This window comes from Marmota flaviventris, chromosome 9, assembly GCF_047511675.1.
Source record: "Marmota flaviventris isolate mMarFla1 chromosome 9, mMarFla1.hap1, whole genome shotgun sequence".
Lineage (NCBI taxonomy): Eukaryota > Metazoa > Chordata > Mammalia > Rodentia > Sciuridae > Marmota > Marmota flaviventris.
The window spans coordinates 82,827,184-82,845,721 of NC_092506.1; the positions used below are offsets into that span (position 1 = coordinate 82,827,184).

The following is an 18,538-nucleotide window of genomic DNA, read 5'->3' on the forward strand; positions in this document are numbered from 1 at the left end:
TCTGGAAATCATTTTCCTACTTTACTACCTCTTCCCAGGACTCACTTTCATCATTTGAACTTCTCTTGATAAGTCCCCTGTTAAACTAAGAGAACCAAACTTTGCCAAAGATCTTCTGTCCAGTGGTAAGTCAAGTTTCACCTACTGGCAGGAAAATTCTGAATAGTTAGGTTGCTACCATCCAGGCTCTATAATCAGATCTAAAGACCAGGACTGTTTTCCATTATTTGTACTCCAATTTTCTATGCTTAGGCTGAATTCAGATATTCATGTTCTGGTTTATTGATTCTCAAGAGCACTTAGAAAAAAATAGAGATTAAGAATATCTTCAAGACTATCCATTTGATTTAAATGCTATAACCTAGGAAGAATTCAAAATATCTGTATTATATCTCATAATATAATACCAAACATGGAGACACTAAATAATATTCCACCCACAAACCAGGGTATCATTGTGGCTCAGTGGTAAAGCATTTGCCCGCACATGTGAGGCACTGGGTTCCATCCTTAGCACACATTTAAACACACACACACACAAACACAATAAATAAGTTAAATAGTTGTTGAGTCCATCTACAACTAAAAAGATATTTTTTTAAAAAACAATGTATATTACAAATTTTGCCCAAAACCAGAATGCTAAATTTACTATATTTCAAAATATCCATATGTGGAAACTGAAGCTGAGATCTTGAGGAGTCTTGGTTTCCCCCCAGTAAATATCTTTAAAACTATTCAAATTACTCAGAATCACTCTGTTAACCATAGGAGTTCTCTGAAACTATCACAGCAGGAGCCCTACAAATGTTTGTTTATGGATAATGGTCTTAATTCTATAGGAAAAAAACATTTAAAATAACCAAGATTTTAAAGTCAGTTCGTTTTATATCCTCTTATATTTTATGTTCTCGTTACTATTAGACTGCAGAAAAGTGATCAAGAAACAATATGCTTGAGACATGGCTGACAGCTACCACACTCACAGAGCCCTTCTGACTACAATGAAAATAATTACTAAATAATGTAATAACAGATTCACAAAACTTTGACAATTATCACAAGAAAGTATTTTGATTTATACATATGTTGTTTCTTTTACTTTGAGCACAGACAGAACAGCAAAAAATAACAACAATAATAATAAAAACTAAAGGAACAAAGTGATCTGAAATTGAAATGTGCTAAGGTGCTAACTGGGCCATAATAAGTACAATAGCCACCTGGGAAGCAGTTAATGGTATTAAATATCTATACACAGTGGTAAATGTCAATGTTTTCTTTTACTAGAAAGATATTTCTAGTATTTCCATTTAACATTTTTAAAACCAGTTTCCAATTATAGGTTCTATTTAGTAGACAATGTTTTAATCCAAATAAAGTTACACACATTATGAAATTTACCTTGCACACAGTTTCCAGTCCATAAGAATTTTCACCTCGACTAGAAGCACCACCAATTTTTTCTACTCTACTTATAACACCAAGAGAAGCATCTAAAACAAATGGGGGGTCCTAAAAGGAAAAAAAAAAAAAAAAAGACTAAGCACAATTATAATTAAAGATAGAAATCTTAATCAGAGGATAGGAAGTATACCTTTCTCAGTGGTAGAGGACTTGCCTAGCATGTACAAAGCACTGGGGTTCTCTATCCCAAGTACCAAAAAAAAGAAAGAATAAAATTTCTTTCAGATTTTTTTTTTTTTTTTTGTACTGGGAATTAAACTCAGGAGCACTCAACCACTAAGCCATATCCCAGCCCTATTTTGTATTTTTCTGTTTAGAGACAGTGTCTCACTGAGTTGGTTGGCTCCTTGCTTTTTGCTGAAGCTAGCTTTGAACTTGTGATCCTACTGTCTTAGCCTTCTAAGCCGCTGGGATTACAGGCATGCCGCTGCACCCAGCCAGAAATTCTTTAATTAAAAATGATCACAAATAAACAAACCTGGCTGCAAACAACACACACACATACATACATACAAAAATCAAATCCAACAAGTCTTACCCGTTCCATGCTTTTGAAATATAACCTGTAATTCGTGACAGTCAGAGTTCCTCTTACAGCACCAGTAAATGGACAGATGTAAGTTACATCTTTGGCTGAAAAGCAAAACATTCAATTTACATTCTATACTTATTAAAAACAGCTTTCTCATCTTGTAAAATTATTCTGATTTATGCCTAAAAACTGAAGAGGTAGAAGTATATGTCTTCCACTGAGACAACAGAAGAAAACAGAGATGCCTGCTATCCATGTTGGATAAAACAAGTGCTATGGCTGGAGTAGCAGGGCAGAGGAGCACTGGTAATGATGGCAATGATGGAAAATGTATCGAGACACAGTAAGCATTTATCATTTCAGGTCCTAGACCACTTTGCTGATCTCCTGGTCTTCTTGCCCAGTTCAGTTTGTCAATGTATCTCTAAAAATATAAAACCCCAAATATATAATATCAGAAATTTCTGATCTGATTATATTCCTGGGGGAAATATGGTAGGTGAAAAGAAATGTACACAAAACAATTATAAGGGGATAGTTTATTCCTGACCAATCAACTGATGTCCAACTTAGTAGAGAAATGATCACAAGCAATGTTTTATTAAGAAATAAACAATGAATCTATATGACATTTTTATTTTTTAAAGCATGCATTAATTGATAAAGCAGGATAATTCAGAAACCACTAGCTGAAAATATTATTTAAAATGGCAGAGAAGAAAACATTCGGCCTTTGTTTTTTGGGGTTTGGGCTTATTTTGCTTAGTATAATATTCTCCAGATACTGATCCATAAGAGGGGGGGAGAGGGGATAGGAGGAGAAAAGAGGGGGGAAGTATGGTGGAATGAGATGGATATTATTACCCTATATACATGTATAATTACATGATGGATATTATTACCCTATATACATGTATGAGTACATGACCAGAGTGACTCTGCACCATGTACAGCCAGAGGAATGAGAAATTGTACAATGACCTGTGTACAATGTGTCAAAAGGTATTCTACTGTCATAAATAACTACTCAGAACATTTTTTTTAAAGAATTTTAAAAAATTAAAAAATGGCAGAGGTCATAATGACCAATATGAGGGTTCTTTTAAGTCTTTAAATATAAGTACATGCGACACCATTATAAAGGAATCTATAATTCCAATTAAAGAAGATACAATTTTGTGGAGCCACAACTTTTCAAGAACCTTTCAAGAGGCTTCTTCTGGGAAAGCTTGGGGTCAATGAAATATGTTTAATAGGATAATGCAACTTCCTGCCTTTTCTTCTTATTCATCACTTTGAAGGATTTCGTATGGAATTTGAAATGGGGCTGATTTTTCAACAATCATTTCTAACCTTAAAATGATTCTCTAAGGAAGGCTCAAGTATGAGATACATTTTTAACCACTATTTCCAAAGCATGTTTCATTTAGAGGAAAACCTAAATATTTTCTGGATTCCTTTAAGAACTAGTTTTCTAACTTGCACAAGTAAAATTATTCTTTTTATCCTATAACCCACCACAAGATGTGTCCCTTTTGGACTCCTTCCTCTTTTATTTATTTATTTATTCATTTATTTTTTACATACATGACAATAGTGGAATGTATTATACTCATTATTGCCTATTTACAGCACAAGTTTTCATAACTCTGTATATAAAATATGTTCACCCTTGTATTTGTATAGTACTTTGAATAATTTTAGAGTAAAGAGGAAGAAGTCCATGTATAATGCTCTTCTTGCTCTTAATACAATTGAATAACCTCCCCAGTCTTTTTTTTTTTTTTTTTTTACTTTTCAGCATTGTGTGTATACTAAGCTCTCAATCTGTGGAATAATTTCTGAGCTATCATCATTGAATGTTATGATAATAGTTATTGTCTGCTTGCATTCTCATTTAGTCATTCTCAGAGTTAATAGTCTTAAGATATTAATCCTATTTGTTAGATGTATAATGGACTCCTTCCTCTTTACTCTAAAATTATTCAAAGTACTATACAAATACAAGGGTTTGTACTTATATTTCTACTAGGCATGCATTAGGACAGAGGCTCAGACAGAAATACAGATCTAATAGTCATCAACCAATATATGAGAGATCATTAATTTGGATATGATCAACTGAAATAGTATATAAATGGGAAAAGGAAAATGGGTCAAGGTCTAGTCTTAGTATTGATATTAAAGAAGAAAAACCAATGAAAGAGACTTGAATGGTAACTTGAAAGTCTTTTGTTAAGTTCAGATATTTCAGTGGAAGTAGCATAGACATGAGGCTCAGAATAGGAAAAAAGAAACTGTCAACAGTGCTAGATATCACTTTATTATTGAGGTAATCCCCCTATGTTTTGTGTACCTCATCTAACAAATAGGATTAATATCTTAAGACTATTAACTCTGAGAATGACTAAATGAGAATGCAAGCAGACAATGACTATTGTCATAACATTCAATGATGATAGCTCAGTAAATTATTTCACAGATTGAGAGCTTAGTGCACACACAATGATAAGAAGAAAAAAAAAGACAGGGGAAGGTTATTCAATTGTGTTAAGAGCAACAAGAGACAAAAACCCTGCTAAGGCTAAAAACCTAAATTTAGCAGTTAATGACCATCCATTTAGAGGGTAGTAGTTTTTTCCATTGGCTTATCTGTACACAAGAAAATGACACCTAGCCAGGGCAAATGTAGCATTCATTAAATCCTTTTTTTTTTAAATATTATTGATAATAAAATGAAAATGATATCTACTTTGATCTTCTTTAGCTAAAAAAAGTATTTTGATCTGTAAATAAATAAACATGTTCTTTCTCAAAAATCTATAAGTATTGTGTAAATTATCAAAAATAAAGCTAGAGCATGGGGATAAAAATACAGTTTAGATGATCATTTTGAGTTTCCAGCTGAACAGAGAAAGGCATCTTTCTACAAATACCTTATTTTGCAATAGAGGTAAGTATTTTCATCCAAAAATTGACTTGACTTTATTCAGAGAAGAAAAGAAAAAAAAACATAAAGGAGGCAAGCATGAGAGAATGTGTCTTGAGTGACAATTCAATGTTTTCATATACAATCCCATGTTAATGTAGTAATTCAAAAAAATAAAATTTTCCTTCATGAAATTCAACAACAATTAAAAATAAATCCACCTACATTAAAAAAAAATAAAAATAAAACAAACCAGAGATGAAATTGGGTAAAATTCACTTTTCCTATTTTCCAGTAGCCCAAACATGAACACTATCACCAGGTGCAAGCAGAGGCTTGCAGCACAAACTAGAGGTTTGAAGGCTGCAGGGAATAAGTGTTACCAGTTTATTCTCTGTGTGCCAAGAGAACTGAATAATCTGCAGTCAGAAAGGAGGAGGAAATAAAACAAAAAATACCATTACAGACCCATATCTTTAATATTTTCTCCTGGAAGCAAGGGTGGTTCTTCCATTTCTGCTAATTTGTTAGATTCCCTCAGGACCTGGATGTCAGGGGAGAGAGGAACAAGAAAAGAAACACTTTTTTTTAAATTCAAAGGCTAACTTTTCATTCAAGTTTCAAGTGAGTATGCTTTTCTTAAATTTATAACATCATATCACAATTACTACTTTAAATCAAATTACAAAAATTACAGTGTGGCCTGTACAACATGTGAAGTTATATTTGTATACACACACACACACACACACACACACACAAGCTGCTGCCAGGGGTTAAGGACAAAAAAGGAGACCAAGAGAGAAGTGAGTATGGCTATAATATAACATCAGGGGCAATCCCTGTGGTGATCAAATTGTTCAGAACTTGACCATCTCTATACACATATCTTGGTTGTACTAATCCTAGATTATTGTTTTACAAAATATTATCATCAGGAGAACTAACTGGGTAAAGGATATACTGAATATGTAGTTTATTACTACTGCATGTTAATCTGTTTTATCTTAAAATGAAAGTATAATTTAAAAAGAAAAAAGAAAAAGAAGCACACATTTGTCTGTACTTACTGCTTCTTGAAAGCTACCTTGGCTAAACTCCTCCCTCTCTGGGCATTCTTTGTCAGTGTCTTTTATGCTCCTTTTCCTCACCTTGCCTGTTTCTCATGTGTTTACCCTAGACTCATTATTCATGTTACTCAACCCTTACTGATTCATACCTACCATGACTTACTTACGTTTACCTACATCTATATTGCCAACCCAGACATTTTTTAGGCTCTGGTTCCACACATTCAACCACCTAACATTAACCTCCATCTGGGTGTACTACAGAAAATATGAACTTAATAGACCTAAAACTGATCTGTGTCCCAACTAGCAAATGGCACTACCATCCATTTGCCTGCACAAAGCAGCAGGGAGAAGACAAAGAATGGTGGCCTCTGGGACTAAATCCAGACATCCTTCTTCAGCCTTGATTTATTTCATTACACAGAGAACCAATACCATGAGGGAAAAAAAAATTAACAAAAATTTTTTTGAAAAAAAATGCTTAGCTTTTGTCATTTATTTCCTTCCATCTAAAAAATTTAATTAAACACCTCAAAACTAAAAAGAAAAAAATTACCATTGCATTATAGGTCACCTTTCTTTAATATTTATTTTTTAGTTACAGGTGGACACAATATCTTTATTTTTATGTGGTGCTGAGGATTGAACCCGGTGCCTCATGCATTGTAGGTGCGCGCTCTGCCTCTGAGCCACAACCCCAGCCCCTAGGTCACCTTTTGAAGACCATCAAAACTGGTTCAGATATTTCCTATGCCTGAGCTCCTATCTCACTTCCCATACCATTCTAAATGCCTGTTGGTTTTCTTCCCTATCAGACTCCTAGAGAAGAGCTAACTCGTCCTAGACACCTTTGATTACTCAACAGAAATACAACACGAGGCACATATATAAATTTTAATTATCTAGTAGCTACATTACAAAAATAAAAATGAGAAAAATTGAATATACATTCTTTAATCCAATATTTCCAAAGTATTGTCATTTCAACATGTAAAAGATATATTTAAAGTATTAATGAGACATTTTACTTTCTTTTCCTTTTTTATCATACTAATATATCCAGGGTATATTCTATACTTATGGCACATCTCAATCCAGACCAGCCACATTTCAGGCACAAGGTAGCTACAGGTATAGTAGCCCCTTTATTGGGCAGAACAAATGTAATGAATCTAATTCTTCTTGATGATCAAGTCATTCCTTAGTTTATGACAGGTGCTTAGGGAGAATTAGATAAATGTGTTGAGACATTACTGTCATAATCCAACGTTCACAATAATAATGCAATGCCAATAGCTAAGTATTACAAGAACAAATTCACATGTCTTCAGCAAACTCATAATTCAAATTCATTCTTTCAAAACTTCAACAATTTTCTTATCATTTTAATGCAAAATGTAAGAACCAGAATACAATGTACATATAAATATTTTATATGTCATATTCTAAAACTCAAGAAAGATCATCTTTAAAGGTAACCTTTATAAAATGCTATCTAGTTATCAGTCCTTGACATAGTCTTTCATATAGTTATAAAAGAAGGGAAAGAAAGAAGGAGGGAAGGCAGGCCAACCTGTAATAATCATTAAAAAAATAATAATAATAAAAACTTGCAATATGTAAAAAAAACCACAAACTTCCTGGGTTCACATCCTCACTGGGTCACATACTAAGCTAGGTCCTCTTAGGTAAAGTTTGCAACTTCTCTATGTCTATTAAATGGTAATTATAGTACTTTACAATAGGGTTGTCATAAAAACTAAATGAGTTAATACATTTTAAAAATTTATATCAGTGTTAGCACATAAAATGTACTTAGTGTTGTCAAATAATAATAATTCAGACCAATTATCAAAATCTGCCAAAAATTTCTAATTATAAAATTAGCACATTATAACAGATATAAATAACACAACAATACACTGAAAAAAATTATTCCACATGTGAAACAAAAGATTATAGAAAAAAAATGCTTCATCCTTCCCTCAGTCTACCATTTCAATCAGAAATTCAAAGATTAATGACTTAGTAGTATTTTCCACATTCCACAGATTAATCTGACTTCCAGAAAATACATGTGTGCATACGAGAGAGAAGAGTGGTTCTGGAAAAGGCACATGGTAACATGGAAATTATAATTCTAAATAAAGCCTTTTAAGAAAAGAAATAAGAGGGCTGGAGTCGTGGCTCAGTGGTAGAGCGCTTGTCTCGCACTTGTGTGAGGCACTGGGTTCAATCCTCAGCACCACATAAAAAAATAAATAAATGAACAAAATAAAGGTATTGTGTCCATCTATAACTAATATATATATATATATATATATATATATATATGTAATATTATATATTATAATATATTCTTATCCCATATATATTATTATATAACATATAATAATATAAATGGGATAAGAAAAATAAATAAAATAATAAAGACTGCAAGAAAACACTAAAATGTAATGAGAAAAAAGTCTATATGGAGCTAAAGAACTGAATTAATTACTCAGAAAAAAACATGAATGTTGAATGCAGATGTGAAAATTGCTCTAAATTTGAAGGAAAAAAATTGTGGGGGGAAAGTGATAAAGAATCAAGAATGCTATTTTCAAAAAAAATCAAAGCAATAGGACTAAAAAGTCTAACATATAATTGAAGAATGTGCTTTTGAGATAAAGAAATATTTTCTAAGTTTGTTGATTAAATAGTTTACTATGTACCACACAAAACCAATGAACAGAAACATACCTAGGTGTACTTTGATAAATTTTTTTGAATTCAAAAGAGAAACTACAAAAATATAGGCAGAAAAAAATAAGACAAATTATCTTCAAAGGAATTAAGATAAGCTTCAGAATTATCTGATTTTACCGTATTCTAGAAGACAAGAACATGTCATCAGAGCTCTGAATTCCTTCTGTGATGTTTAATGGCAACAGCAAGTAATTTTCAGATCTCAGAAAATACATCCCAGAAAATCCTTTTTTGAAAAGGGAGAGGGAAAGAAGAACCTCAAGCCTAAATCCAATTGAAAAAAGGAAATCAAATTTAAAATTTATATAAGGAGTTTGTGGTACATGGGTACCACAAGATTCAGGTTTCATATCCTTTACCTCCCTCTTCAAAGCAAACCACTCATTCACTACCACTAAAGTCTGCATTTTAGTTTCATCATTACTCATTCAATTATATTATTGAGACAATATTGTTTCCCATCTTACAGGTTTGCAACTACAAATAGGATAATTGCTTTATGAAAAAGAGATTTTCAAAATTTCAAAATACTGTTAAAATGTAAATATTTTTATTCACTTAACAGAAGCATCAACAGAAGTCTGTTGTTTTCTCACAATGGCATATTCACATGGTGTTTGTTCCTCTACTCTAAAATATACAAGGGATTAGTATTTAAGATAACATACCATATAGGGAACCATAAATCAATCAATGCCCCCTCCTGAATACTGAACTAATCCAAGATGTAGCTACAGAACAGCAAGCATCTGACTAGTCTAAAGAAAGCAACAAATCTTTTTTTTCCCCAATATTTCTATGGACTGAAATATGAACTCAGTGTTGTAAAATAATAATAATTCAGACCAATTATCAAAATTTGATAAAAATTTCTTCTAATTAGTTACATCAAAAGACATAAATAACACACAGTACTCTGGAAAAAATGTTGCACATGGAAAGATTATGAAAGGAAAGTGCAGAAATATTCCAAGAATCTGACCTGGGAAAATTAACAGAATAACTGTAATGTTTGCCTGAGAGAATAAAGGAGTTTGTTCGAGAAATAAAAACAGAGTGAAAGTTTAGGGAATTCTAGTGAAGGGTTTCAATAAATAGGGTGAAAAATCTGAAATTTACTGAAGAAGTCTTTAGCAAAAATGTCCATACTGTATAAGTCCATTTACAGGAAATTCTACAACAGACAAGTAGCCTATGGTGGGAGAGGGACTCAGAACAATAGTTGCTATGGGGGCAAGAATAGTAATGCAAACTGAGAAAGCAGTCTGAAGGAAAGAGCGGTGATACTGGCAAGTTCTATATCTTGATAAGGATCAATGCACACATATGCATGCATTATTCTAAATTCACAGAATGTGTGTCAAGGTTTTAGCACTTCTTGCAATATAAATTTTACAGCAAAAGAAAAACTATATATAATGTTTAACTCTAATTTGGATGCAGAAGTATTTAGTTTTGACTGTAATAATATCTGCAATTTATACTGAAATGCATCAAAAAGCAAGCTGATGAACAGATGGATATAGGGATGTGCAGATGGTGGGTATGAGATAAAAACAAGTCCAGTAAGATGTTAATGGCAGGATTTGGATGATGAATTTAGTGAAGTTCCTTGTAAACTCTGCCGAATACTTAAGAATCTTTATAATAAAATACTGGGATGGGGGTAAGGATTTTAGACTTGACCAGTCATGTAAAGAAAATCACTGCAAGCCTCTGATGGAGGCAGATGGCATGGTCAAGAAGATGCACAGAACTGAATGATAAAGGTGAAATGATCTAAGACAGAAACAGAAAAGTCCCGGGTTACTCTATGGTAGCTGAAATAAAAAAGGAATATGCTACATTAGAAAAAGTGATCAGGGGTTGTGGCTCAGTGGTAGAGCGCTCACCTAGCACTTGTGAGGCACTGGGTTCAATCCTCAGCACCACATACAAATAAAATAAAAAGTATTGTGTCCATCTACAACTAAAAAAGAAAAAGAAAAAGTGATCAAATTTGATGCTAAGCTTATAAAACAGACGTGATTATATAAATGCTTGATGATTTCTGCTTCAAAGAAATCTTATCTTCAATGTCAATAATGGAAGAAGAGAGAGATGAAGATTCAACAAAGAGACAAAGGTCAAAACAAGAGGGGAACTCAAAAACACCAGGGACTGGCCTTTCTTAAAGGTGTTTGGGAAAGCAAGAGAGCAATGCCAGACTAATTCATAAGGTGTTTTATCATTCACATGAAAGTATCTTTAGTTCAAGATAAGTAACATCACAAGGTTCTATTGATCATTTTTTAAAATTTCACTTAGTTTTGCTCTCTCCTCAACCTTGATTTTCTTCCATGCCATCCTATCAAATTATTTTCAAACTACTAAGTAATATTCTCTGTGACTTTAGCCTCTCACTTCTCTCCCTACCTCTCTCTCACTTTTGTACTTCTCACTCTCTTACACACACACACACACACACAGAAATTACTATTAGAGAAATCTTGATCTCAAAACTAGTAAGATTATGAGTCACTTTTCACAAGGAATAGTTAAGATTGTAGAAAAACAGGAAATAATTTTTCTGAAATTGGCAAAGCACTAATAATCACCTAAAAGGAAAAAATGAGTCTGTGCAAGCTACAAACTATCATCCATATTTTCTTTATGTGCTAAAATTGAGAAGCAAAAAAGCTGGATAACCCCACTAAAAACTGTTTACATCAGTTTTATTTTTTCTACTTTTTATACAACTTGACTGACAAACCACAAAGTGAACATATGAACCACACAAACAAAAATCTTAACAGGGTAGAGACACAGACTGGCTTCTGGGATGCATTTGAACCACACAAACAAAAATCTTAACAGGGTAGAGACACAGACTGGCTTCTGGGATGCATTTTATTGGTTACACATTTGAAAATACATCCAAATTCCAGCACTAGGAAGCCCTTTCTTTTTATAACACAGACAGAGCAATTTACTTTTCAGATGAAACCACAACTACCAAGGACTGGACAGCATTAACGTCAACCATTAGTGATTCAATAACAACAACAAAAATGGACAAGCATTTAAAGATGAATAGTCTAGAAAGCAACACTTTATTTATTTTATTTTTTTAAAGAGAGAGAGAGAACTTTTTTTTAATATTTATTTTCTTTAGGTTTCGGTGGACACAACATCTTTGTTTGTATGTGGTGCTGAGGATCGAACCCAGGCCACACGCATGCCAGGCAAGCGCGCTACCGCTTGAGCCACATCCCTAGCCCAAAAGCAGCACTTTATGCTACAGTTTGTGCCCTCCAATATAGGTATGTTGAAGACCTAACAGTCAGTACCTCAGAATGTGACTTTATTGGAAACAGCGTCACTGCAGATATACTTAAGATGAGCTCATGAGATCATAGGATGCACCCCAAATTCAGTACGATTGCTGTTCTTTCCAGAAGACAGCCATATGAAGACACAGAGGGAATGTCATGTAAAGACAGAAGCAGAGACTGACTTGATGCACCTACAAACCTAAGAATGCCAACATTGCTAGCTTCACCTGGAGCGGGGAAAGAGACGTGGAACAGACCGTCCCTCAAAACAATCTTTGGCAGGAACCAACCCTGCCAACACCTTGATCTCAGATTCCTAACCTCTGGAACTATAAGACAATAAATTGATGTTGTTTTAAGCTAGTCTGTTACAACAGACCTAGGAAACTAATGCACCAAGTATCAAGAGAGTTTCAAATTTAATCTGAAAATAAATTAAAAACTGTTCATTCCTGCCAAAACTCTAAAGCAATCTTCAGTAGGTGAATGGATAAACAAACTGTGATATATCCATACAAAGGAACATAATTTAGTGATATGAAGAAATAAGGTATCAAGCCAGGAAAAGATATGGAGCACCTTAAAAACATCTATTCCATTTATACTATTCCATTTATTATACATATACAAGGAAATATTTAAAATAAAGACATAAAAGAGAATTCAATTACATTTTTAATATTTAATTCTGAATTGTAGACCAGTTAAGGGCCATATCACAGGCTTCACAAAGGAAAGGTAATACTATATAGTCTGACTTCTAACTCATCTTGCAATAACCCTCTTTCTTGGGGGTCAGGGGGGAAAGAACTAGGGATTAAACTCAGAGGCACTCAGCAACTGAGCCACATCCCCAGCTCTATTTTATATTTTATTTAGAGACAGGGTCTCAACTGAGTTGCTTAGTCACCATTGCTTAGGCTGGCTTTGAACTTGCTATCCTCCCATCTCAGCCTCCCGAGCCGCAGGGATTACAGGCGTGCAAAACACCGCGCCCAGCGCAATCACCCTCTCTTGAGGAACTTATTTTACTTAAAACCCAATGCTATACAAATTATAACATAAATAAATGGAGATACACATTTGAATTTTAAAATATTGTATTTTATGATTGTATTTTTCAGTGAGTGAATAAATAACCTAAACACAATTTCCCTAGATTCTTAATTTCACTGACAAACTTCAAAAATATGTTCTAGTTTTTAAAAACCTAATTTTAAAAATTAATTTAAATATTTTGTGTTATTAAAAGTTCTACATAAAAGACTTTTTTAAGTTTTTTAAATGGAAGTAAAGAAGTTCAACTGCCAAGTGAAGAGCAATGGAAGCGAAGAGAAAGCACTCTACAACGATGTCACTCAGGAAAAAAGGATTCAACTTTTAAAATATGGATTTGTGCTCCATTTTTCAGAAATACACTTACTATATTATACCCATATAAGACTTTTTTCCCAAAGTTAACAAGGCTAACAAGGAAGGGAAAAAAAAAGTAATAGGAATAGAATTCCAATTGAATTTAAGTAAAAGTTCAAGATATCTCTGTTCTCCATTCAACTTGCTATTCTGCTTTAATGATACAAAGACAAAAAAGCATAGTAGCGATGCTTTTTAATAGAAAAAATTCTTAATAGAAAAAGCTTTTATATATAGCTACTATGCTTTTCCAGGGAGTGCTACTATATAGCACCAGTAGCAAAAAACCTATACAATTTGATGTAACATTGTTAATGAAAGTGGATTGCTTTTTCAAGGCCACTGTGTTTCCTGCACTTCTGTGTAAAGGCTGCTACTCAAGGAGCTTATAAAATGTTGACACTCAGGTGGGATAAACAATGAGGCTACGTAGAAAACTCAAAGTCTAGAAGTTAACCATCTTCAAAAAAATCTGAGAATGACAACTTTCAAGACTATATTACCAAACCCCTCATTCCAGAAAGCCAAACCATGGTCAGTTAAAAAGTAACACAAAGTTATCTGCAGTTAATTTTACCTAAACCAACTAAACACTAACATTTTATGATTGCTAAGATATACATCCTAAAAAGTCTTAGATTCTAATGCCATTCTCCATAAAAAGGAAATAGGATTCCTTGGAAAAAAAAGGATGATTATTCTAGAAATTGAGCAGAAAATATATATGATATGCATTTTATAGTGCTAAAAAGTGTTAAGGAAGAGGAGTTGGAGGAGGAAGAAATGATGGTGACAGTGACAGAAGAGTACATCAGAGGGACACAAGATCTCCAAATGCGGAGTTGAAACAATGGAATGACAAAGTAGGTTGGTTTTGATTGTAACAAACGTTATCACATAAAAATCCACAAGTCCATAATGAAATAAATGGTTGAATAAGTCAATAAATATTATTTCTTCTGCATGAAGAAATAAATCTTCCATGCAGAAGAATTCCAAAGATGCATGTAGAGGCATCTCAAGGAGGCAGAGCATAACTTCTTAAGGGTGGGCTGTGTGTAGCAAATTCTTTCCAAAGAGTAAATAGTACAGGGTGAAGGGGATGGGAATATTCTCCAGTAAATAAACCTAACACTACCTCAACAAAGTGATCAAGATTAACATCAAGAGTGATAAGTCATGCTGATAATCTTCATATAATGTAATGAAAATGGCACTTTACCTCTGTGGTCTTCCTCCCCCAAACACATAAGCCCAGCTTATAATGAGTAAAAAAAAAAAAAAAAAATCACACACTCTACAAAATACCTAACCAGTAGTCTTCAATTGATAGCCATCAAAAAGAAAAAATGTCTGACCAAATGTCACAGGTAAGAGAAGCCTTAGGAGACATAACTACTAAATGTAACGTGGTAAGGATGGAATCTTACAACGAAAGACAAATCCAGTTTAAAAAAAAATCTAAAAAATTATGAACTTTAGTTAAGAACAGTGTGTCAATATGAGCTTACTATGTGTGACATATGTACCATACTAATGTAAAATGTTAATAATAGAAGAATCTAGATGTGAAATCTATGGGAACTGTAGTTATACTTTTTTCTGTAAATCTAAAACTGATCTAAAATCAAAAGTTTAATAAAAATTACAATAATTTATGTAAAGATTAACATTATGGCCCTTATTTTGTTCAGATATAAGCCAGTCACTCATTATTTGTGGTATATATGGTGACCTGAAGAAATAAAGAGGGACTACATGCAGAGAAAGTGACACTGGAGACTTTCTTCATCCATGCACTTTCAGCACCTTGCCATGTACTGTAGTTCACCTATGAATCTAGTTAAGTAGTTGAACTAAAGTAACCCTAAAAGAATATGTAAATTGTTTAAAATAACTCAGGAAACAGCAAGTAGAATATAATATTAAGAATGCAAGCAAAAATAAGTGGTAAAAGTAACATTTCTTCATTCCTAGTATAAGTCCTTTCTTAGTCACAATATGAAGTTAGAAACCATCGTTTTTTAAAAAGATCTGACCAGAAGTAGGACAAAATTTTTCAAAATTATCAAGAAACCAATAAGCCCTTGTGGGATTTTTCTTAATGTAGCAAATGAGCAGAAATTAAATATAGACATAAAATATATATTTTTTAAGTAGTATCAAGTTAAGGAGAGGCAACAATGAATTCATATTCACTATTAACAATGAACCCTTCCCTAATTCTAAGTCATGCTTCAAGATAATAGCTAATGAAGCCCTCATAATTAGCAGAACACATATCCAGATTATGAAGATAAAATAATACCTTATAATTTTTAATAATGTTTAAAATCATGCTACACCCAGTGTTTTATGAAATTTCACAAAAGGAAATAACAAATATGTAGAAGTCTTTATAGATGTTTCTAATCTGTCTTTTTATATTTAAAATTGTTGTTTCAATAAAAAAGATATTCTCAATATATGCTCAATAGCAAATGATAACATTCATGAAAATAACTAATATCTTACTTAAAATCGCATAACACTAAAAAAGAAATCATTTGATTGGAATAAAGGTGCTCTCTACCATGTGAGGATACAAAGAAAAGATAAATCAGGAAGCATATCCTCACCAAACACTGGATCTGCCAATACTTGATCTTGGAACTTCCCAACTTCCAGAACCATAAAAATAAATGTTTTTGTTTAAAATCTTTAAAGATTCTGAAGTAAAGGTCAGGGGTTAACACCACACATGAAATTCATTTTCTCCATCAATCATAAGCAAGTGGTTATAGAAAAATAGATGAATTCATAAATGTACAAATTGCTATACTATTACATAGTATTTAAGTGACATAGCTCCATAATTAGACTGCATGGGCTGGAACACTGGTAAAATAATTTATTAGGTAAGATAACTTGAACATATTACTCAATCTCTCTATGAATTATCATATGTAATAAAATTAGTGGGGGTAATGAGATAATTCATGTACAGCCTGTGGAACAATGTTGTGCACACAATAAGTACTCAATAAAGTAGTACTTAGTTATTACTGGCCATAACTTTAAGAGTAATCATGAAAATCTTTTATACCACAAAGAAATCCATCAATTATCTTTTGGTAAAGAACTTAGAAGTATCAGCCTTAGGAATAAATTACACATTTTTTTCTTTTACAAATAACATGCTGACCTGGTCTGGGATATTTTGTAAAGATTGAGGTGTTTTAGAACACTCCACTAGTTTCTCCTGATTAATTAAAATTTTATTGTTAATGTTGGCAACAAGCAACTAACATAAAGTCCTTCATTAGAACTTTAAAATGGCATACATACCCTCAAATCAGGAGAAAAGTTCTCTGCAGAAGTTGAAATGGAATCTGATGACACAACAGAAGCTGATTTTGTATGCACTGAATTCTCTGAATGAGAAGTGGAGGCACTAAAAAAAAAAAAAAAAGTATGTTTGAAAATGGGGAGCTTTAAAAGACCAATTTTAGATATTTTATTGACAATTATTCCATTCCAACAAATTCTACTTTTTTATTCATTTTTATATCCAAATGCAGATAAATTATAAACTCTATTCTCAAAGTTAATTATTCTTACCACCCAAGTTCCCTCTGGGCAGACTTTCCCAGTACTCACATTCATTAAGTGCTCCCATATGCAAAATCACTATACCAGGCACAGTGATCCAGAGATAAATATGGCAAAGTCCTCATGTTCCCAAACCTTGTGAGTATGTAGCACAAACAAGTAAATAAATGATAAAATTTGATAATGGCTCTAAACACACACAGAAACATGCTCCATATGTGGATATTAGATTTAAAAAAAAAAAGCCCTAACTCTGGCCAGAAAATTCAGGGAAGACTTCACAGAAGAAAGAAAGGATATGTAAACAGTCTTAAAAGACAGAAAATTGTCAGGATTAAAAACAAGAGAATTCTGCAAACCATAAATACTGCAAAGGTATGGAAGTATCAAAGGGCACAGAACATTTGAGACATATAAATAGTTCAAAAAGGCTGGATGAACAGGAAAGCATGATAAAAAAAATGAGCCTTTGTTATCTTGTACCATCCCATCACATTATACCCTATACTTTTAACAAGCCTGCCATACATATATAATCTTTTTCCATCATTTTAAGTAATCATATTGTACAGTGTTTTCTTAAATTCTTCTAGAACTTTTGATACTTGATCACATATGACCATTTATTGTTTATTGATTCCAAGTATATACATTTCTTTTCTCAACAACTAAATTTTAAGTGCCCCAAGGGCAATTGTTAAGTCTTTCTTTATTTTTATTTTCCACTAAATCTCTTTTGGTATCTGTATATACTGTTACCATTTATTAGATCTGGTAAATTTTAAAAAATGATAATATGCAAAAAACTGAATGATTACTATCATTTCCTTTTCTCAGTAAAAGATAAAATTATTTAAGGAAAGAAAAATCAATGATGGAAAAACCTCAGACATTCTGAATTAAGGATTAAAGTTCACATTAAAAAATATTTGTTAGAGTTCCATTCCCAAAATATTAGAAGTCTTCCCCAAACAAAAAGCCAATTTTTTTTCATTATAGATTTTTTTAAAAATACTTCCTATGTTGAGGTTGTGATCGGTCATATTGAAGAATCATGATTTAGTTTTAAAATAAACTTGTCCATTATAAACTATCTATAATAATCAAATTATTTATACAATGTGAAAATCATCTTTCCCAAAAGAAAACTGTCACTTCATTTAAATGGATGAAAATGGCATGTTAGTGGGAACACTGATCAGTTTTTTTCAAACATAAAAATTCCTTTATTTATCATTTTCAAGTATGATACACTTATTTATGTCCAAGAACCTTAAATATGATATAAGTCATCAGAAATTGTACTATCTAGTTTTAGAATGTAGAAAAGAAAAACTGATAAGCTGAGAATCATTTCTTTTTTTTAGCTAATTTCTAACTAAATGTCAAATGTATTAATACGACAGATGAAATAATCAAACCTAAGGCACCAGGTTTGACAGATGTTGTTAGCTTCCTATTTCACAAAGGT

At 32.5% G+C, this 18,538-nt stretch overlaps 1 protein-coding gene across 7 annotated transcripts in view; it reads right to left on the bottom strand.

Annotated features, from left to right (window-relative positions):
* Mtmr2 (myotubularin related protein 2) overlaps window positions 1–18,538 on the bottom strand; it is a 77,658-nt gene that overhangs the window by 23,286 nt on the left and 35,834 nt on the right. For all 7 annotated transcript variants that reach the window (XM_027951393.3, XM_071616637.1, XM_071616638.1 and 4 more), the window contains 4 exons: window positions 16,804–16,909; window positions 5,397–5,472; window positions 2,006–2,100; window positions 1,405–1,515 (listed from right to left, as the gene is read on the bottom strand). In XM_027951393.3, the coding sequence (XP_027807194.1) occupies window positions 1,405–1,515; window positions 2,006–2,100; window positions 5,397–5,472; window positions 16,804–16,909 (388 nt within the window). The remainder of the gene's footprint in view (window positions 1–1,404; window positions 1,516–2,005; window positions 2,101–5,396; window positions 5,473–16,803; window positions 16,910–18,538) is intronic.